At 46.5% G+C, this 18,764-nt stretch overlaps 1 protein-coding gene and 1 long non-coding RNA gene across 7 annotated transcripts in view; one reads left to right on the plus strand and one right to left on the minus strand.

The window, feature by feature from the left end:
- LOC125283213 (ral guanine nucleotide dissociation stimulator-like) overlaps positions 1–9,564 on the plus strand; it is a 75,799-nt gene extending 66,235 nt beyond the window's left edge. For 5 of the 6 annotated variants that reach the window (XR_008959673.1, XR_008959672.1, XR_008959674.1 and 2 more), the window contains 3 exons: positions 1,033–1,181; positions 2,817–3,064; positions 5,475–5,720. Coding sequence is in view for 1 of the 6 variants with exons in the window: in XM_057313022.1 (XP_057169005.1) it covers positions 5,545–5,637; positions 6,276–6,491; positions 6,860–6,963; positions 7,471–7,540; positions 7,869–7,958 (573 nt within the window). In the remaining 5 variants the exon portion in view is untranslated. Of the gene's footprint in view, positions 1–1,032; positions 1,182–2,816; positions 3,065–5,474; positions 5,721–6,275; positions 6,492–6,859; positions 6,964–7,470; positions 7,541–7,868; positions 8,597–8,970 lie in introns of those variants that run through there. The other variant, XM_057313022.1, reaches the window with a different exon arrangement.
- Positions 9,565–11,297: 1,733 nt separating this feature from the next.
- On the minus strand, positions 11,298–18,745 carry LOC130543908 (uncharacterized). The gene is made up of 2 exons (XR_008959679.1): positions 17,260–18,745; positions 11,298–16,737 (listed from the first exon to the last, which is right to left on the minus strand). It is a non-coding gene; the product is annotated as an uncharacterized LOC130543908 (long non-coding RNA).
- Between the last annotated feature and the right edge of the window lie 19 nt (positions 18,746–18,764).

Here is an 18,764-nt window from a genome sequence, read left to right on the forward strand (position 1 = left end):
TATTTTAAGATGTTGTGTTGATAGATTTCATTCCCAGGTGAGCCAGAGAATTCTGTTTGTTCCCAGATCCTTTGAATTTGTACTGCTGAACACAAGGGAGACTTAAGAAGGCATAGGATCTAGGTAGATGGTACCCATCCACCTTCATTACCAGACTGACAACTCAGTCTCCTAAACTGAAGGGTCACTGGTGTCGTCTGTGTCAGTAGTAACACAGTGTTAACTTTACTGTAGTGCCCCTAAGCAGTCACTTACGACTACGTAATAGGCCACATCTGTGCGTCTCACCATTTTCTACTGAAACACCCCTGACAGGAATGGACAGTGAACTTGTACCCCAAAGGTCTGAGGTAGAGTGTAGAGCTGTTGGCTGGTCATCTAAGTTTTTTTAAATCTGATTTTATCTCAAGAATTCACTTAGGTTTTATATCCTACTGCCTAATATCGTTCTCCTAGTCAAGGTATATGCACCTGGAAGCTCTGTACTGTTGACCATGTGGCCGTGCCGGTTTCCTGCCTCCCTACAGCTACTAGAGATCTGCGCCCGTGTTGGGTGGTGCTGGCCGTGCTTCCTACCTGCAAAGTTCATGTGCTGGGAGATTCCACAGCAATCAGATGGTTTTTCCCAGCCACTGTCTGACCACTGCTCCTCTTCCTCTCCCCGTCCCCGACCCCAAAATTTCTCACCCAGAAGCAGTGATCCTATCTTACTGTTTTCCCCTTTTCTTTTGAGGTAATGTAAAAAGAAGTCTTCAGAAACTTTTCTGATTCATAAATTTTCTAAAGTTGCACTATTAATTTGTATTAATAATTTTTTTTCTAGGAAAGGTCTTTCAAGTGTGTCAGGTGATTCTAAGAGAAGCATTTTAAAAAATCTTGAGTATGTGTTGGTACCACTTGCCTTAGTTGAAATAACTCAAAGGTGATTGTTTAGTAGAGGGAAATTAATATCATTATCTTTAAGAAAAATTTGTTCAGATTTATGTGTTTAGTTACATTTATATGTTTAATGTAAAATTTGTTGATTTCAAGGTATTTTTGATAAATGCAACAAACGTCTTTTTGTTGGAACCATGTCCTGAACTTCCCATGCTCTTAAGAGAACCAGCTGATGCCTGTAAAGCTGTTTTGATTATTTGTAGGCGCATGATAATGGAGCTTACAATGAATAAAAAGACATGGTAAGTTTATTTCAAATTCATTAATACTGTAAAACAGATGTTTCTCTTTTTCAACATAATAATTAGAACATCAAAGCCTCCACTTACTGATGGCTTTACAAAGTGAACAGTAAGATGATAATCAATCTTCTGTAACAGTTTCTGTGAATTATGAAGAAGGTAAGTATCTAGCACTTTGATAGTTTATTTTTATTATTGGCTTTAAAAATGTTACTGAATGAAAAGTAGTCATATTACTTAATAGTAGATTTTTCCATTTTAAATTGTCATCAGACTGCTTTGTGGAAAAGCAATGTAACTGGTGTTTTCTATCATTCTTCATAAGCCCAGGAGAGGTTGTTAATTGCTCTGAAATGCTGTTAACTGATTTTTATTGCTTCCAATTTGAAGCTTTAAATTCACTTTGGAAAACCAATTATCTGAAATGACAGACTGTCAGAATGACCGAATAATAGTACCGTCAAACATATAGTGGCGCCATGAAAATGTGCTTATGCGAAATGTTTTCATTTTTCTCCTTTGTTTTTGTTTGGTGTCTCTGTGTTTATAATACCCCTGAAAGTACACAGTGCTGTGGGTTTTTCCCATGCCCCCGTCCCATGATAAGCGCATCACTCCAGCTTAGGAGGTGCTTTCAGACATTCTCAGCAACGGAGACCTCAGAGCCACTCTGTAACCCTCTTTCTTCATGCCCCTCAGTTCTGGTTGTAAAATGCCTCTCCAGCCTGTCCTTTACGTGTTCCTCCCACCCATCGCTGCCCTGGGGCGGCCTGGCTGGGTCAGCCCTGCTGTCAGTGGGCTTTGGCCTCTGTGCTCAGTGCTCAGGGCTGCTGCAGACCAGCTCTGGTGGCCGCTTCCCTCCTGGAAGTCCTCAGTGGGGCCCCGTTACCACACCTGTGTTCTGGATGCTTTTTCTCGATGTCCTTGAGTCAGCACTAAAGGGAAAGCTCTGTGTGCACCTGGTGGAAAGCATAGAAATGAGGCAGGACTGACCTGGCAGGGGCCCCTAGGGCTGTGGAGTCCAGCCTTTTCCTTTCTCCCATGAAGGGAGGGTGGGCCCAAAGGAATCCCATCAGGTAGCAAGTTCACTGGTACAGAAACCACAGGAATCAAAATGATTATTTTAGGATGTAAATTCCAGGGGTGCCTGGGTGGATCAGTCGTTGGGCATCTGCCTTCAGCTCAGGGCGTGATCCCGGTGTTCAGGGATCAAGCCCCGCATCAGGCATCTCTGATGGGAGCCTGCTTCTTCCTCTTCCACTCCCCCTGCTTGTGTTCCCTCTCTCGCTGGCTGTCTCTCTCTCTCTCTGTCAAATACATAAATAAAATCTTAAAAAAAAAAAAAGAAGTAGAATAGTTGTTGTACCGAGAGTTTTGTCTTCTCCCAAGTTACAGCCAGGACTAGCTGCAGACACCAGAGGATTTTGAACCAGTAGCTTTGTTCATGATAATAGCTGATTTCTCCATAGCTCAGATCCTGGTTACAGTTGATCAAATAAATTTTGAGACGCTAAAAGAAAATCAAGATCAAGTGCTTTTTATTTTAAAGTTCATTTTATTCCTAGTAATTTAAAATATTTTGTTAAAACTCATTCTTCTTCCAAATGAGGGTGATTCAGTTCTCTTGTTGGCTAGTTGGTTTTAGACGCTCATGGTGGCGTGGATCCGAGCAAACCTGTGTGTGTACATTTCTCGAGAGCTCTGGGATGACTTCCTCGGTGTGCTGTCCTCCCTCATGGAATGGGAAGAACTCATAAACGAGTGGGCCAACGTCATGGACTCCTAGACAGCAGTGCTGGCGAGAACTGCTTACGGAGTTGAGATGACAAACCTACCTCTAGACAAACTAAGTGAACAAAAGGAAAAGAAGCAGCGAGACAAAGGTACTTCTACTCTTACAGAGGAATACCAGATGTCTGAGATGGAGGCGGAGTGTGTCTATACATATAGGCAATTAATGCATGGAATTTTGGAATAAACCATACAGGCCGTGTCTTTTTAATGGTGGTGTTGGATGGTGTTTCATAGCACTCTGTCCTCGTAGTAAGGATGATGAATTTATGAAGGGGCTGTGGAGGAAGAAAGAAGATGAAGGGGAGTAGCAGTAGTAGCAACAGGAATAATAATAATGGCTCGTGCTTGTATGTATTCTCTCTCTTCACCCTCTTGGTAACTTCTGAGTTACTATCCAGGTATCACAGACAGAAACTGAAGTACAGAGAGTCCATGGTGATGGGCTCACTCAAGGTACCTAGCTGAGAAGTGGGAAAGCCAGAAATCGAAGCTGGGCAAGTCCAGCTCCAGGCACCACACTAGAAAGACGTATTCCAGTGCCTGCTTAGGCAAGGTAGAAAAATTCTGAGTGTTTCAGATGGGAGTCATTTTGGCTTTTTTTGTTTCTAGATAAAAGTTGTTTTGAGACCTCGAGTCAGATCAAGGTGGAAAACATCAGTGGTGGTTTCTACTGGGGACAACAGTTTGTCTTCATTACTGTTTTAAGGCTGTGACACAGTCTTGGGATTAATTCCCTTGTACTCCAATTTATTGTGTAAAGATTTTGAGGCAGTTCATAGAAGTACCTATAATACAATAGATAAAATGGGTAAGGACACTGGGGCAAATTTAAAGGGAGCGGAGTTGCCGGAGTGGTTAAGATGCCAGAATGCATGCCAGAGAGCCCCGTGTGCTTGCTAGGGAGGGAGAAGGGGAGCAAGCTTAGATGTGACTCTGATCTTCACAGGGTTACAGCAGAGGATCACAGATTACAAATGGGGAACATTGACAGCTTAGGTGATACATAGCTTTTCTTGGTCCTAAAACTTGGGAGGAGTTTCTTCTCCCAAGATGCATAAAGTATACATTGCTTGCTTTGGGTAGACTATAGCCTCAACAATAGCCTTATTATAGACTGTATCAGCTTTTCCTGTGTGACAGATCACCCCAAAACATAGTGACTTAAAGGAACAGCCAGTTGTTTAAATCATGATTTTATGAGTTGGCAGTTTGGGTTGGACACAGTTGGGCAGTTCTGCTGGATTCCCTCCTGTGTTTGTAGTCAGCTAGGCTGTCAAATAATCAGCCAGGCAGCCCTAGGGTTGGCCAGCTGTCAGCTGGGGCAGTGATGGGGGGACTTGGCCACATACCTTTTATTGCCCAGCAGGCCAGCTCAGGCTTTTTTGGTGAGGTTTTAGGTTTCCAGGAGCAGCAACAGGGCAAGCCCAGATTTTCCAACGCATTTCAAATCTCTGCTTGCTCATTTTGCTAGCAAAGCAAGTCATGTGATGAAGCCCAGGGTCATTGTGGGAGAGGCCCACAGAGGATGTGGATGTGGGGAGGTGTGAACCAATTATGGTGATTACTTAACCATATAAACATGTCATTAATGGGACTGATTCTTATAATATCTTCGCTGCAGTCTGTGAGTGGCTGTATTTATTTATAGGAAGGTAAACAATCTGAAAAACAGTTTATGGAATGATACAGAATGAATTCAATTATGTAATTAATGCCTTTGGCAAATATTTCCGATTGATCTATCATCTTGCTCATGAGGAGATAATGCTAAGTGAAATAAGTCAAGCAGAGAAAGACAATTATCATATGGTTTCTCTCATCTATGGAACATAAGAACTAGGAAAATCGGTAGGGGAAGAAAGGGATAAAGAAAGGGGGGTGATCAGAAGGGGGAATGAAGCATGAGAGACTATGAACTCTGAGAAACAAACTGAGGGCTACAGAGGGGAGGGGGGTGGGGGAATGGGATGGGCTGGTGATGGGTAGTAAGGAGGGCATGTATTGCATGGTGCACTGGGTGTTATGCGCAACTAATGAATCATCGAACTTTGCATCAAAAACCAGGGATGTGCTGTATGGTGACTAACATAATATATTTTTAAAAAATTTTTTTTAAATTAAAAATAAAAATGAATTCAAATGTTCATTATAAAAATACTTGCCTTCTAAGCACTGGATTTGTGGAAACAAAATATACTCTCAGGAACCTGGGTGTGAAAACGACCCATAGGTGGCAGCCACCAGCACATTACCTGTGCAGAAATCTCTGTCTCGGTCTCTTATCTCCTGTATTTCTCTTGGACCCTTGACCACTCATTTGAAATACTTGACCAGAGCTCTAGGAGAGGAAAGCAGAGAAGTGATACCTAATTTTGCAACAAGAGAAGCTGCCGATTATATACAGTTGGATTTATGAAATCTGCTGAGTAACACAGGCTGTGCAATGAATGATAAGGAAGTCAGCCTTTAGATTATTTTTCTTGTCTTATCCTTTATCAGGCTGTGTTCTATTCTCCGAAAGGAGCCACCGTGGGGAGATCCTGTTCTCTCAGCTGGCGGAGCCACCCGGATGTGGCCGAGCCAGTGCGATCAAGGAGCGCCACCACATCTGGGGCACCGGGAGCTGAGAAAGCAAGAAATATTGTTCGCCAGGATACAACTGGTAAACGTTTATTTAAGTGCTTCTGTGAGGTCCAGTTGCTATCTAAGATGGATTTATAGGAATAAAATGTTTTAAAAGCTTTAAAATTCGACTCAGAACATAAATACATGGCCTTTTATTAAGTAGGATGTTTCCGTATCTTTTAATTGTCTCTTCTGTTCTCTTCAAATCTGTTTTTGATACTTATTTCTGAATCATTCATTGTGAAAAAGAACTTGAGCTGTCACTACTGAGTGAGATATATGTGCAAAAGAGAGAAAATAGATATTTTGTTAGAAGCCTAAAACAAATAGATTCTCAGTAATCGCACAGCTGCATCATGTTGTTGAGCAGCGTGAATCTTAGTGTGGCGCTGTTCCAACACAGAAAAAGAGAATAATGCACATAGTTTGCAGGACTGGAGGGGTATATTGAAGTGCCTTGCTTCTGTTGGGAAGTGGAGCTTTACATGCCTGGGGCTGTTGTCCTTCTACCCTGTTCCCTCAGTGAAAAACAATGGAATGAAATCCACGGTCTCCAACCAGGCTCAGGCCAGATTCTCCGCTCCCTGAGGTCCAGCTCTGACCTGTGACCCCTACGTAGGACATAAGTCTTGCATGGGAAATGGCTGGGTGAACCAAGGTCCCCCTGTTCTCTAGGAGCTGTTCAAGAAGCTGCTGCCCCATCAGTGCCTGGGCTCCGTCTGGTCCAAGCACAACAAGCCTGGCAGTGAGCACCTGGCACCCACAGTCCGGGCCACTGTCGCCCAGTTCAACGGTGTGGCCAAGTGTGTCATCACCACCTGCCTTGGCAACCCAAGCATGACAGCCCGGGACAGGGCCATGGTGGTGGAGCACTGGATCAAGGTGGCCAAGGTATGCAACGGGAAGCCCAGCCGAGGTGCTCTCCTGAGTCTCGGGCACTGCTCTTCCCTTGATCAGGTCTCAGAGTGGAAGGCCCTGGTCTTTGCCCTAGGGACTGTGCAGTCCCTAGGCTCTTTGGTCCGGGGGCATGCTGACCTCGCCTTGTGTGGCCCTATGCTGGGATGCTCCGTTTCTGCCTGGCTCCTTCCTTGGAGTGAGGTAAAATCCTCCTCCTCCTCTGGGCCTCACGTGTGCCCTCCGGCAGGTCCCTGGACAGCGGTTTCCTCCAGCAGGAGCGCCTTCCCCTGAGGGGGACTGAAACTTGAGAGCCAATCAGGTGCTGGCTCCTCACATGACAGCCCATTCTCTTCCCTCCCCAGGCCTGTCAAACCCTGAGGAACTACTCCTCCTTACATGCCATCCTCTCGGCTCTGCAGAGTGTCTCCATTCACCGCCTCGAGAACACGTGGGGGAAGGTTTCCAGGTGAGTAGGCCTCTCTCCATGGAGGGACCAGGATGGATGAGGGAGCTCCCAGAGGCTTGTCCTCTTCCCCCTCAGGCAGCTTGGACCTTCTGGGAGGCGGCAAACCCCGACCACAGGACCTGGGCTGGTGGGTGCGTCTCTCAGCCTTCCTGGTGAAGAGGCCACCATGCCTCCCGCTTTAGAAATCAGTTTTGCCAAATGTCCCACACGGGGCTGAGCTGCATTAAATCTCTTCACGTGTTTCCTTGACAGCCACTAAGCTCTCTGCCCATTTGAACCCCAAATTGACCCAAACAGTGTTTCTCAATGAATATGGGAAGGGAGGCCCAGGACGAGCCACATGAGAGCTCCCTCCCATGTCCTACAAAGACCTTAGTGCTCAGAGGATCCCAGAAGAAACCCTCAACCAGGCAGGTTGACACTTTGGGGTTCTCAAAGAAAAGGCACTCGCACTCAACCCTGCCACATTATTCGTCCATTGATCGTGCCTCCCTTGCCTCTCTTCAGGAAGCCATTGAGGATCTTTCAAAAGCTGTGCAGCAAGGACACCGCACAGGGCAGGAACCTACTCATCAAGGTAGCCTGGAAGGTGCAAGCCTGGAAAGAGAGGAGGGGTGGGAGGGAACAGGGTCCTGCGAGGATGAAGTCGGGAATGGTCTGAAGCATTCCTTGGGGAGGGGAAGCCTTTGGCATGAATGTGGTGACAGCCTAGGTGAGGATGCCGTTGGCAGTGAGGGGGCAAGCAGGTGGTGTCCAAGCAGACTCCCTAGCCTTGACACCCTCTCTCTTAGTGTCGAGAGCTGCTCCACGCGGTCACCTGGGATGGGCCAGGAGGCTGGAGCTTTTTCAGGGGAGGGTCCTTGTGGGCAACAGAGAACAGTGACTCATCCCACTCTCCCCCTTAGGACACAGGGTGTCGTGCCCTTCCTTGGCACTTTCCTCACCAAGTTGCTGATGTTGGATACCGCAGTGGAGGTCTATCTGGAGGTGGGTGAGCCTGAAGATTGTGGGGGATGGACCAGAATCTGGACCTGTGGGAATAGAGCACCCCTGTAATGAGCCCTGAGCTCTCAGGACTCGGCAAACCTACCCTGATGACAGCCTCAGAGCTGCGCCTGTGAGGTCGGAGTCTCTTGCCCAACTCAGCGATGAGTGAGGCGAGACTGCAGTTAGGACATGGCTCCCGGTGCCGAAGACTGGTGAAGCAGCAGAGCTTCCTGAAGGCAAAGCTGCATGAGGTCTGTCTGAGTGGACCTCAGCTTCCCCTGGTGAGTTTGCCCGTGGGGGGAGAATGAAGTCAGGACCCTCCACGTCAGCAAGCACCTCCGTAGCCGCAGCAGCCCCTTCCTGCCTGAGGCTTCGGCCTCCCCTACTGTCTTCCGAGAGGGTGGTGCTGCAGGGTCCCGACCTGTAGCCAGTCCATCTGGCCCATGTCCTCCTTTCTCTGGACCCCAGAGCCTGGCCTAGATCCCAGGCCCACTATCTGTGTATGCACGGCCCCCTCATGGGTCCTGGCCATGGTGCAGCATGAGAAGGGATGGGAATCAAGTGCTCCTAAGAACCAGGGGCCTCATTCTGATGGACTTTGTCTGCATTCCAGGGGAATGAGATCAACCACCAAAAAAGAAATAAGGTGAGCATATGTGGCGCTTCCCGCAGGGAAGGGTAGGGAGTGGGCCTCAGAGATGTCCCTGGGAAGAACATTGCTTGGCTCCATCCCCTCCACCTCACATTTCCTGGGACCCCTTGAGAAGAAAGCAGTGCAAGTCCCATCCCGTTAGGAGATGGGGACAGAGCATGGCATCCAGGAGGACTTCCTGGAGGAGGGGCTACTGATACTCACCTCTGAGAACAGGTGGAGACCGGATGAATCTGCAGGGAGGAGGATGGCCATGTGTGCCAGGACCTGGGATGGGTGCCCCGTCCCGGTGCTCAACCCTCACCAGACCCTGCAGCTCCCCGCCCCCCCAGGCTCCCTATACATCCTGTGCTTCTCTCTCTGCTCAGGAATACCAAGTCATGACGGACATCATGCTGCTCCAGGTGGCTGCCGAGAATTACACCCTAGAGCCCGAGGATCCTTTTTGGGCCTGGTTCCAGGCTATGGAGCCGCTCAGCGAGGCTGAGAGGTGAGGCCCATCAGGAGCTGGGTCGGTGAGGTTCGGGGTGGACTCTTTCTGCTGGCCACTCCTGGGATCCTCCTTCCCTGGGCAGCCTCTGGCCTTGTTGCCGGGGTGCCAGACTCCAGCTGTGGGCAAACACTGGCAGAGACTCTTGAATGGAAGCTCCTGGGCAACTCACAGGTGTCCCTCTGTCCTTAGCTACACCCTGTCCTGCCAGCTGGAGCCCCGGTCCTAGCTGGTCAGCAGCACTCAAGAAGGAGAAGAACTGGCCGCAGTCAACCTCAGGGCTGTGCAAGTGTCCAGTGGCCCTCCAGGGATTCCTCAGCAGCTGCATATGGGCAGTCCTTGCGCCTTATTTACTCCACACCCCTTCCCCCCATCTATTTCCTTATGTAGGGGGCACCATTTAGTTGTTTTAAATAGTACCGTGATAGATTTGCATGTTAGGAGATTAAAGCCCTTGTTTTGTTTTAGAGCCCAGGTGTGTGGTTTGGGTCTTTTACTTCCTGCAGTAATGGAAAACTTGCACAGACTCTCATATTCGTTCCTGACCTAGGAAATCTTCCAGAGTCATCAGCTACTGTATGTGGGAGGAAGGAGAAGTGCCAGCCTTTCTCCCTAGCCACTGGAGGGCACCCCGAAATCCCCCTTACTCAGAGCACGGGTCCATTTCATTCAATGAATTTGGGCAAACGGCAGAGACAGCCCCTCAGAACTCCTGAGATTTAGAGGTTGCAGGGACTTTCCCAGGAATAGCAACAACCACTGAAAGTGGGAGTCTTTAAGACTTGTACGCCCCAGAACTCCTTCCTGCCCCAGGACTGGGGTTGCCTTTCTCCGCTCTAAGGCCAGGAAGACTGTGTCCTGCTTCTTCCGTTGAGATGCTTTTTTGGTTTAGTGTTTGGTTTTGTATTGCCCCCGTATTTGGAACTTGTCGTATTGTAGTTCAATCTCTGGAACTGCATCAGCACCTAGTGGGGAAAAACACGGAAGGAGATCAAATCCTGCATGTGAAGGAAGGAGATCAAATCCTGCATGTGAAGGGGACAAAGCCAGAGGAAGATAATTTGCAGATGGACTCAGGGCAGGCACGACTTTCCAGCCTCAGTCTCCCCGTTGGCCATTTACCAAGTTTGGAATCTTTCTGGGATTCTTGTCAATGATCTCTGGATTCCCTTTCCTGCTTGTTTTGTGTGTTGGGAAAAGATGGGAGGGGTACTTTAAAGGGCACACCTGAGCCTGGTTCCATGAACATCTATGCTGACCTAGGAGCCAGGATTTCCAGCCTTCGTGCATCTCCTTATGCAGTTCTTCTGAAGCAGCAGTTCCCTCCAGGCCCCAGGCTCTGGGTCAGATGCACAATAGCTACTGTTCCCTGGCTGGCATCTGATGGATCAGGGACGGGCTCTTTCTTGCCAGGATAATGGGCCATATCCTTGACCAGAGAAACCCCACACTCTCCTTGCTGTCTGTCATGACTTTTAGGTCCATGTTTTCTGAAGTCCATCATCTCTATTTCTTTTATAATAATTTTTTTTATTATGTTAGTCAGCATACAGTACTTCCCTAGTTTTTGATGTAAAGTTCCATGACTCATTCCTTGCGTCTAACACCCAGTGCACCATGCAATAGGTGCCCTCCTTAATACCCAACACCAGCCTATCCCAATCCCCCACTCCCCTCCTCTCTGAAGCCCTCAGTTTGTTTCCCAGTGTCCATAGTCTCTTGTGGTTCATTCCCCCTTCTGTTTACCCCCCCTTCTTCCCTTTCTTCTCCTACTGATCTTCCTACTTCTTATGTTCCATAAATGAGTGAAACCATATGATAATTTTCCTTCTCTGTTTGACTTGACTTAGCATTATCTCCTCCAGTCCCGTCTATGTTGCAGCAAATGTTGAGAAATCGTTCTTTTTGATGGCTGAGTAATATTCCATTGTCACTAATATTCAACAGTTTACACACTCAGTCTCAGTTTGCACACTTACACTGACTTGTCCGAAATTAGGTACTCAGCCTGAGCCCCCAGACCTACTGGGTCCCCTGCGCATTGAAAGTGAGCAGATGAGAAGCATCTCGCATGCAACTGGTTGCCAAAACAAAGCAGGGGTACGAATACTTCTATCAGACAAAACAGAATATAAAAAAAAAAAAAGAGAGTAGTGAGTCACAAAGAAGGACACTGTGTCCCAATCATGGAGACAATGCAACAAGAAGATAGAACAATTTTAAATTTTTAGACACCCATCATAGGAGGACCCAAATACGTAAAACAGTTAATAACAAAAAGCAGGCAACTAATTGACTGTAATACAATACAGTAGGGGATCTAACACCCCCCTTCTATTAATGGACACATGATCCAAACTGAAAATCAACAAGGAAACAGTGGCTTTGGGTGATGCACTGGTTTTAACAGACGCATGCAGAACATTCCATCCTCCAACAGCACATACTCATTCCTTTCGATTGCACATGGAACGTCCTCCAGAGCAGATCACATATTAGGCTACCGAACAAGTCTCTACTAATTCAAAAAGATGGAAGTCATGGCATACATCTTTTCTGACCACAATGGTATGGACTAGAAATCAACCACAAGAGAAAAACCTGGAAAGACCATGAACACAAGGAGGTGAAAGAACACGCTCCCGAGAAATGAGTGGGTCAACCAGGAATTCAAAATAGGAAAAAAAATTACATGGAATCCAAGAACAATGACAAGACAAGCGTCCCAAAACTTTGGGATACAACAAAAGTGAATCTTAGAGGACCGGTTACAGCAATACAGGCCAGCTCCAAAAGCAAGAACAATCTCCCATCCCATCACCTGACACAAAGGGATCTAGCATAAGAACAGCAGAGAGCTCTAGAGCAGGGGATCAGCCTTGGTGCGTTGGAGCTCTTGCTGTTGGGCCCATGCATAGCTTCCGTCCTTGCTCAATTTCCCAGCAGGTATGGTGTTCTTTCCTTTCCTGCACAACAACTCCCACCATGTCCACTGGGGAATCAACCCTTTATGGAATTCTAGAATGCTAGAAACTGCCAAAAAGGCCCAGGAAACAACCGTGCCTTCCCCATTTGGTATATCAAGGTGCCGATTAGCTTTCTCTTTGGGGAACATTCAACAGTGGTTTTTGAGACATTGTCTTAGGCCTGGATCCCCTGGGGATCTCGTGAAAATACAGATTCTGATTCAGTAACACTGGGAGGGACCTGAGACTCTGCATTTCCAACATGCCCTCTGCGGATGCTGAGGCCACTTGTCCACGGACCACCCTGACAAACGGCGCCAGCAGGCCATTTGACCAAAGTTATCTGTTTCACCACTGAAAACAGAATTTTCAGCAACAGTTTGGCCGCAACGAGGAGGCCTTTTTATTGTCAGGAAGATAAACAGCCAGGGCAGGGCTTTGTCCACACCTGCAGGCCTCTCCTCCTCTTCTCTTCCAGGGCATATGGAGGCAGGATGGAAGGAGGTCAATAGTTTAGGAGCTTCTTTAGGTCAGTGGGTTTTCTTTCCTGTGCCCTCCTGTATCTCTGCGATGTGTGCAGAGCACAAAGTCCTTCCAAGAGGGATGGCCGAGGCTGAAAGGGGGTTAGGTGGGAGCCTGAGCTCCTGAGTCAGCCCTGGCACGTGGGCAGAGGCAGGCGCTAGGGGCCACTCTGTGTGTGGTGCACGGGCTCACTCGCAAGTCCCCATGAACGGGCCAGAGGAGCTTCAGAGAGGACGGGCAGAAGACCCAATATTGCTCCAGGCGACAGAGGAGGGAAAAGACTGAGGTTGGTTCATGGCTGAATGGGCTTGGATGTGGCTGCAGGATGGAAAGTGGCTGCAGATATACTACAGCCCCGTTCAGGGTAGTCTTGATAGAATGCAGCGACGGGAAATTCTTTCGAGCATTTCAAAATTCTTTCAATTCTTTCAGGTGGTATGGAAAGAAAAGCAGCCTGAGGAAAGAATATACATTGGCTCGTGGCAGTGGTAGATGATTTGGCTCGTTGGTCAGGGACTGGGAGGAAGAAGATTTATGACAATTAGTCGTGGGGAACAGACATGTAGGTGGACCCATGGGAGTGGGCACCAGGTATGATGATCTTTGCATCACACATTGACATCCGCCCAAGCGCATTCAACCTGGAAAAGGCACTAAGCAGCCGAGTACATCTTGGCCACTTGATATCCATTCTAGCCTCTCACATTGCCCATCCCAGTGCTAGCATAACGGGCTCAGGAATGGACATGGTGACAAGGATGGAAGGCAGGGCCCCAAGACCTTCCCATTTCTTCTTTCAGCAACTATGCTCTGAGCGCTCAGCCTGTGCCAGGTGAGTTGGTGCGCCCCAGTGCAGTCTGCAAATGGCCAAGTTGTTTCTGCTGTTCTGATGGAGAACACCTTGAAAGCAAGATGTGTGAAAGAACAGAGCAGGTATTATACTCCAGTTACCAGCACAGTGTAGTAGGGAGGGCTAGGGAGTCACAGGAGAGGAGGGTCTGGAAGGCCTCCACATGGTGACATCTGCTGGTAGCAGATTGACAAGAGGGAGCAAGAGCTGCACACCTCTGGGAACAGTGTGTCAGGGAGAGGGCACCGCTGGGGCCAAATCTCTCAGACAGAAACTAGTTTGACCAGAGAAGATTCGGAAAGTGGCCAGAGTGGCTGGTGGAGGCTGGGAGGTGAGAACAAGAGATGGCAGTGGATGGGAGGGCCAGGTGCCGAAGCCTGGTCGACTGAGTTAGCTATCTGTTTGTCTCTGAGAACACTACTAGAAAGCTTAGCACTTCTGAAGCGTGATATTTCCTTGCTCCCAATTCGGGGGGGCCTGGAATCTCCGCACAGTTGAGACTGGGTGTTTCTGCCCCCAGGTCTCTGTGTGATGCAATCTGCGCCTCACCCGAGGCCCAACTATGGTAAGATTTGCTCCCAAGTCACTGATGTGACTAATGTCAGGATTTAGCTCAGACTCAACAAAGTGGGTTTAAGCGAAATCCTGAATTTGAGTTCTTTTCTGCCTATTAGCCTGGGCACTCCCTAGGTTCCTTCCTCTGTGGGCCTTTATGTAGGGCAGTTCTAAACACCAGTGCTTGCTTCCCCAGTGCAGGGATACAGGAAAGAAAGGAAGGGAACAGAAGAGAGTAACAGGAAAGTGACAATGTTCTGTCATATTCTCTTGGTCAGAAACCTATTAGCAACCAGGCAGTGGATAGACAGGGAGGTATATAGCACGGGTGGGGATCCCTGGGAGCCACTGTGGAGTCAACGTGGTGGTATAGTCAGCACATTTCATCCAGACCATGAAACGGAGGTAAGCTTTAAAGTCGATGTGTGTTATGTTAACATGGGTTTGACTCCTGTGTGGCACTTAAGAGACAAAAAGAAAGAACAAAGAGAAAACAAACAAAAAACCAGTCTCAAATGTAGAGCACAGACTAGGGATGGCCAGGTGGGGGGATGGGTGAAATAGGTCATGGGGATTAAGAGTACACTTATGGTGCTGAGCACTGAGTAATGTACAGAACTATTGAGTCCCTGCTGTTCACCTGAAAGGAATATAACACTGTCAACTATAGTGTACTTTCAAACCTTAAGAAAAATCGGTCCTATGAGATCTAAGCTTAGAATACGCAGAGTTTCCTCATGAGGTCTCATCGGGCTGAACGTCAATCCACACGAAAGGTAAATGAAAATGTCCAAAGACAAAAGGACAGTCTGTTTCTATGGAAAGGCCAGGGCCCACCTCTGTGTTCACGTAAAAGGTAACGTCCTATGCTACTGGCAGTTGGAGCAGAGTTTCACTCAAGTCCTATTGGAGCGATGCTCCTCTGGTGTTCTCATTCTACTTGGTTGTGTGTCTTCATGAAGTAATTGAAATAACGATTCCTAACCTTTGTCTCGTGGATGAAGCAATATTCGACTATGGGTAGCCATCGAACGTTTGGAGCGGGAACAACTTTCGGAAAATATTTAGCATTCGTATCTCTCATCGTATTACAGATAAGGAAGCTGAAGCCCAACAAGGGCACCCGGGGAACAATAACACAGAGGAGGTTCTCCTGACACCTGGTTCAGGGTCCTAACTCATTGAGGAAGTGTGAAGAACGCCCAACCCTCCAGGGTCAATGGACATATCATTTGAACGTGTCATTTTTAAAGAAAAGTGAAATGCGGTCAAACATAGAAAGACAGAAAATAACATCCTTTTAAAGAAAATCCACTATGATCCTCTACACTGTTTCTTACGTTCCACATATGAGTGAAAACTGATGATAATCATAGGGGAAAGGAGGGAAAACTGACCGGGAAGCCATCAGAGACGGAGCAAAACCATGAGGGGCTCTTAAGCACAGAGAACAACTGAGGGTGGCTGGAGGGGAGCTGGGTGGGGGGATGGGGCAATTGGGTGAGGAGCATAAAGGAGGGCACGTGATGTGATGAGCACTGAGTGGTATATGCAACTGATGAGTTATTCAACACTACATCTGAAATAAGGATGGACTGTATGTCGGCTAATCGAATTTCAATAAAAAAATAACGGAAATCCAAGGTTCTGTGTTTTCTTGTTTTCAATACGAAAAATACCGGATGATTTCTTTTCTTCCCACAAGCAATGAAGGGAGCTAGCCTATTCAAGGTGAGGCAGTTTTCAGGGCATGCTGCCTTTTTCATTTCAACCCTAAAGAGACTTTCAAACATGCTTTCAGTTCCAGGCCTCTTGCCCTTCGAGTCCATTCCGAGCACCCTTGACAGGGTGGCAAAAACTTTGTTTCTTCAAGGTGGGTCACCTCAAGCAGGTAACATCTGTACTTGCCACAGAGTTACTACAGGTGTGCACCCTCCATCACTTACAAGTGCCTCTCGACAAGATTTCCTCACAGGCGGCATGAATACTGGTGGCTGATGGTTTTCTCTTTGATGACATTGATCCCATTTTTTCACTTGCACGATGACTGGGAGTCGGCTCTCGGTCTCATTCCTGGTGGTGATACAGCTCTCCAGCTCCCCCTCAAACATGTCCATCTCCTCTCTCCCAGAGAGGAACATGCAGAACTTAGGGACCATGAACTGGGAACACAGAGCAAACATATAAAGGTCTTGCCTGACTTCAGCTCAGCATAGGAGGGACACACTGTTCCCCTTTGGTTTGACCCCAGTGTAATTTAGTACTCTAACCTTCTTTGCCATGGACTCCAGACAGTGGCTCACCAAGATGGGAGGGATACGGAGTTCCTTGCAGACACGCCCACACACCACGTTCATCACCTTCTAGCATGTAAGACTATGTCCCTCATCTGATTAAGAAACTCTTCAAACGTTAATGGATCAGAGTGCAATGAAAGTCTAACTTGGAAGAAGGGCTGAGCTCGGGGATCCGTCCAGTCATATGTCTCACTGCTCCCATCATCCACATAGGTGCTGCACAAAATGGACAAGGTCCCATTTCCAGTACACAGCTCATGCTGGCCCATCATACATATTCCTATCCTCTTGCGATCACATAGAGTCATGACCCCATCATCATGCCAGTGCTTCTCCAGTTCATGCTGCTCTCTTACTCCACTAATGAACCTTTTTCATCTCGGAAGTGCAGCCCAATAATATTCATTTTCATAGCTTCACAAAATAGGATTTGGCCGTGCTTTAATGCATATGACCTGCAAGGCACAGGATATAAAAGAAAAATAAATTCACGTACAGGACATTCAGAATACTTACAATCTTTGTGACTTTAAAGACATTAGCAATGAAGTAAAAACACAATCCACATGATGGGAGACCATATTTGCAAACTGTCTATCTGGCAGGGGCTCAATATCCAGAATGAATAGAGATCACACGAACTCAACAACAGACAACAAAATGAATGCAATGCGTGAATGTGCAAATTGGGAATAGGCATATCCTCAAAGATGTGCACGTGAAAAGAAATTTGAAAAGATACATCACTATTGTTAAGGGAAATGCAAATTATAAAAAGCAACGAGATACCATTTTACATCCTTTAAGATGACTCTTCCAAAAAAAAAAAAAAAAGCAATCAGAAGGGAAAAAAAGAGCAAGTGTTGGCCAAGATGTGGAGAAGATGGAAGCCTTATTCAATGTGTGTGGTAGGAATGTTTAACAGCATAGTTGTGAAATCAGTATGGTAGTTTCAAAAAAATGAAAATTAGACTTACAATGTGTTCCAGTAACTCCACTTCTGGGGTGTATACCCAAATTAATTGACAGCATGGTCTTGAAGACATATCTGAACACACATTTTCATGGCATCATTATTCATAATAGCTAAACCATGAAAGCAATCCAAGTATCTGTCGAGGGAGGAACAGATGTTGTATGTACACATATTGGAATAGCATTCATTCTTCAAAGTGGAAGAAGACATTGACATATGCCACAACATGGGTGAACCTGGAGGATATTATGCTAAGTAGATGAGTATTCATGAAAAGACACACTTTGACTTCACTCTTAGGACCTACCTAGAGTAAATTGCCAAAGACAGTAGAATGGTGTTGCCAAGGGCTGGAAGTAGGCGGTCATTGGAAGTTTCTGATTCATGGTATAGAGTTTGAGTTTTACAAGATACAATGAGATGTGAAGCTGGGTTACAGGGAGGTTGTTCAAACATATTAATGCATGGAACACACTTAGAATGTACTCCATGAACTTAATGGACTTAACGACATGAAAATAAATGTAAACTGCAAATACGGAGAAACGAACTCGGGACAATTTCGTCTAGCCATTTATATCCTTTCGTTTAGGTCCTATCTCAGACATTTTGCTTCAGCCATTTTCCATGAGGCGACTTTGATCAAACAAAATGTTCTCATTCTGTGCCCACTTGGAAGCTTACAATCAGAATTTTCCAAAACATGAACAGTTTTTTCAAAAGTTACTATCTGAGGTCACTTATTAAGACTTTCTATTCTTTGACAAATTGTTAAATGGAACAACATTTTAAAATTCTATTTCATCTGCTTTAATTTTAATTCACTGATTTTCAATTTCAGAATCGACTTTCTATGCCAATGGCTTGAAGATTTTAACCCCTAGGATAACCTACTGGCTTTCGGTTCTGCTGTTTTCAGTTTTGTTTACGTGACATTCTTTTTACCACGTCCAATTTCCTGATGCTCTCTATGAATATTAAAATATTTTTTTGCTCCAGTTGTTTTGATACATTTGACATACAGAACTGTGTATGTTGAAGATACCTGGCGTAATGATGTTCCTTTCGTATACTGTGAAACGATCGCCAGAATAAATTTAGTCCGCCGCCATCATCATCTCTAGAGATACAAAAATGAAGTTAAAAGAAAAGAAAGAGAGGTTTTTCTTTGTGATGAGAACTCTCAGAACTTGCTCTTTTCACACCTCTCCAATACACCATAGAGCAGTAATGAACTGTAGTCCTGGGGTGTACTGTAAATCCCTATTCCTTATTGATCTGAAACTGGAATTTGTACCTTTTGCCATTCACTCAATTCCTGTACCCCCTCTGCCCTCTGCTTCTGGTTACTTCAATCTGATCTCTTTTTCTGAGTTAGTCTTCCTCCTTTTCTCTTCTTTGTCTCAGATTCCACAGAGAAGGGAAAAATAGAGATCCTGCTCCTTTGCTCTGTGACTCTGCAAAGGCACTGCGTTGAGGACCCCCGAGAAAAGGCATGGCTTTCTT

The sequence above is a fragment of the Ursus arctos genome, unplaced genomic scaffold (assembly GCF_023065955.2).
Source record: "Ursus arctos isolate Adak ecotype North America unplaced genomic scaffold, UrsArc2.0 scaffold_16, whole genome shotgun sequence".
NCBI lineage: Eukaryota > Metazoa > Chordata > Mammalia > Carnivora > Ursidae > Ursus > Ursus arctos.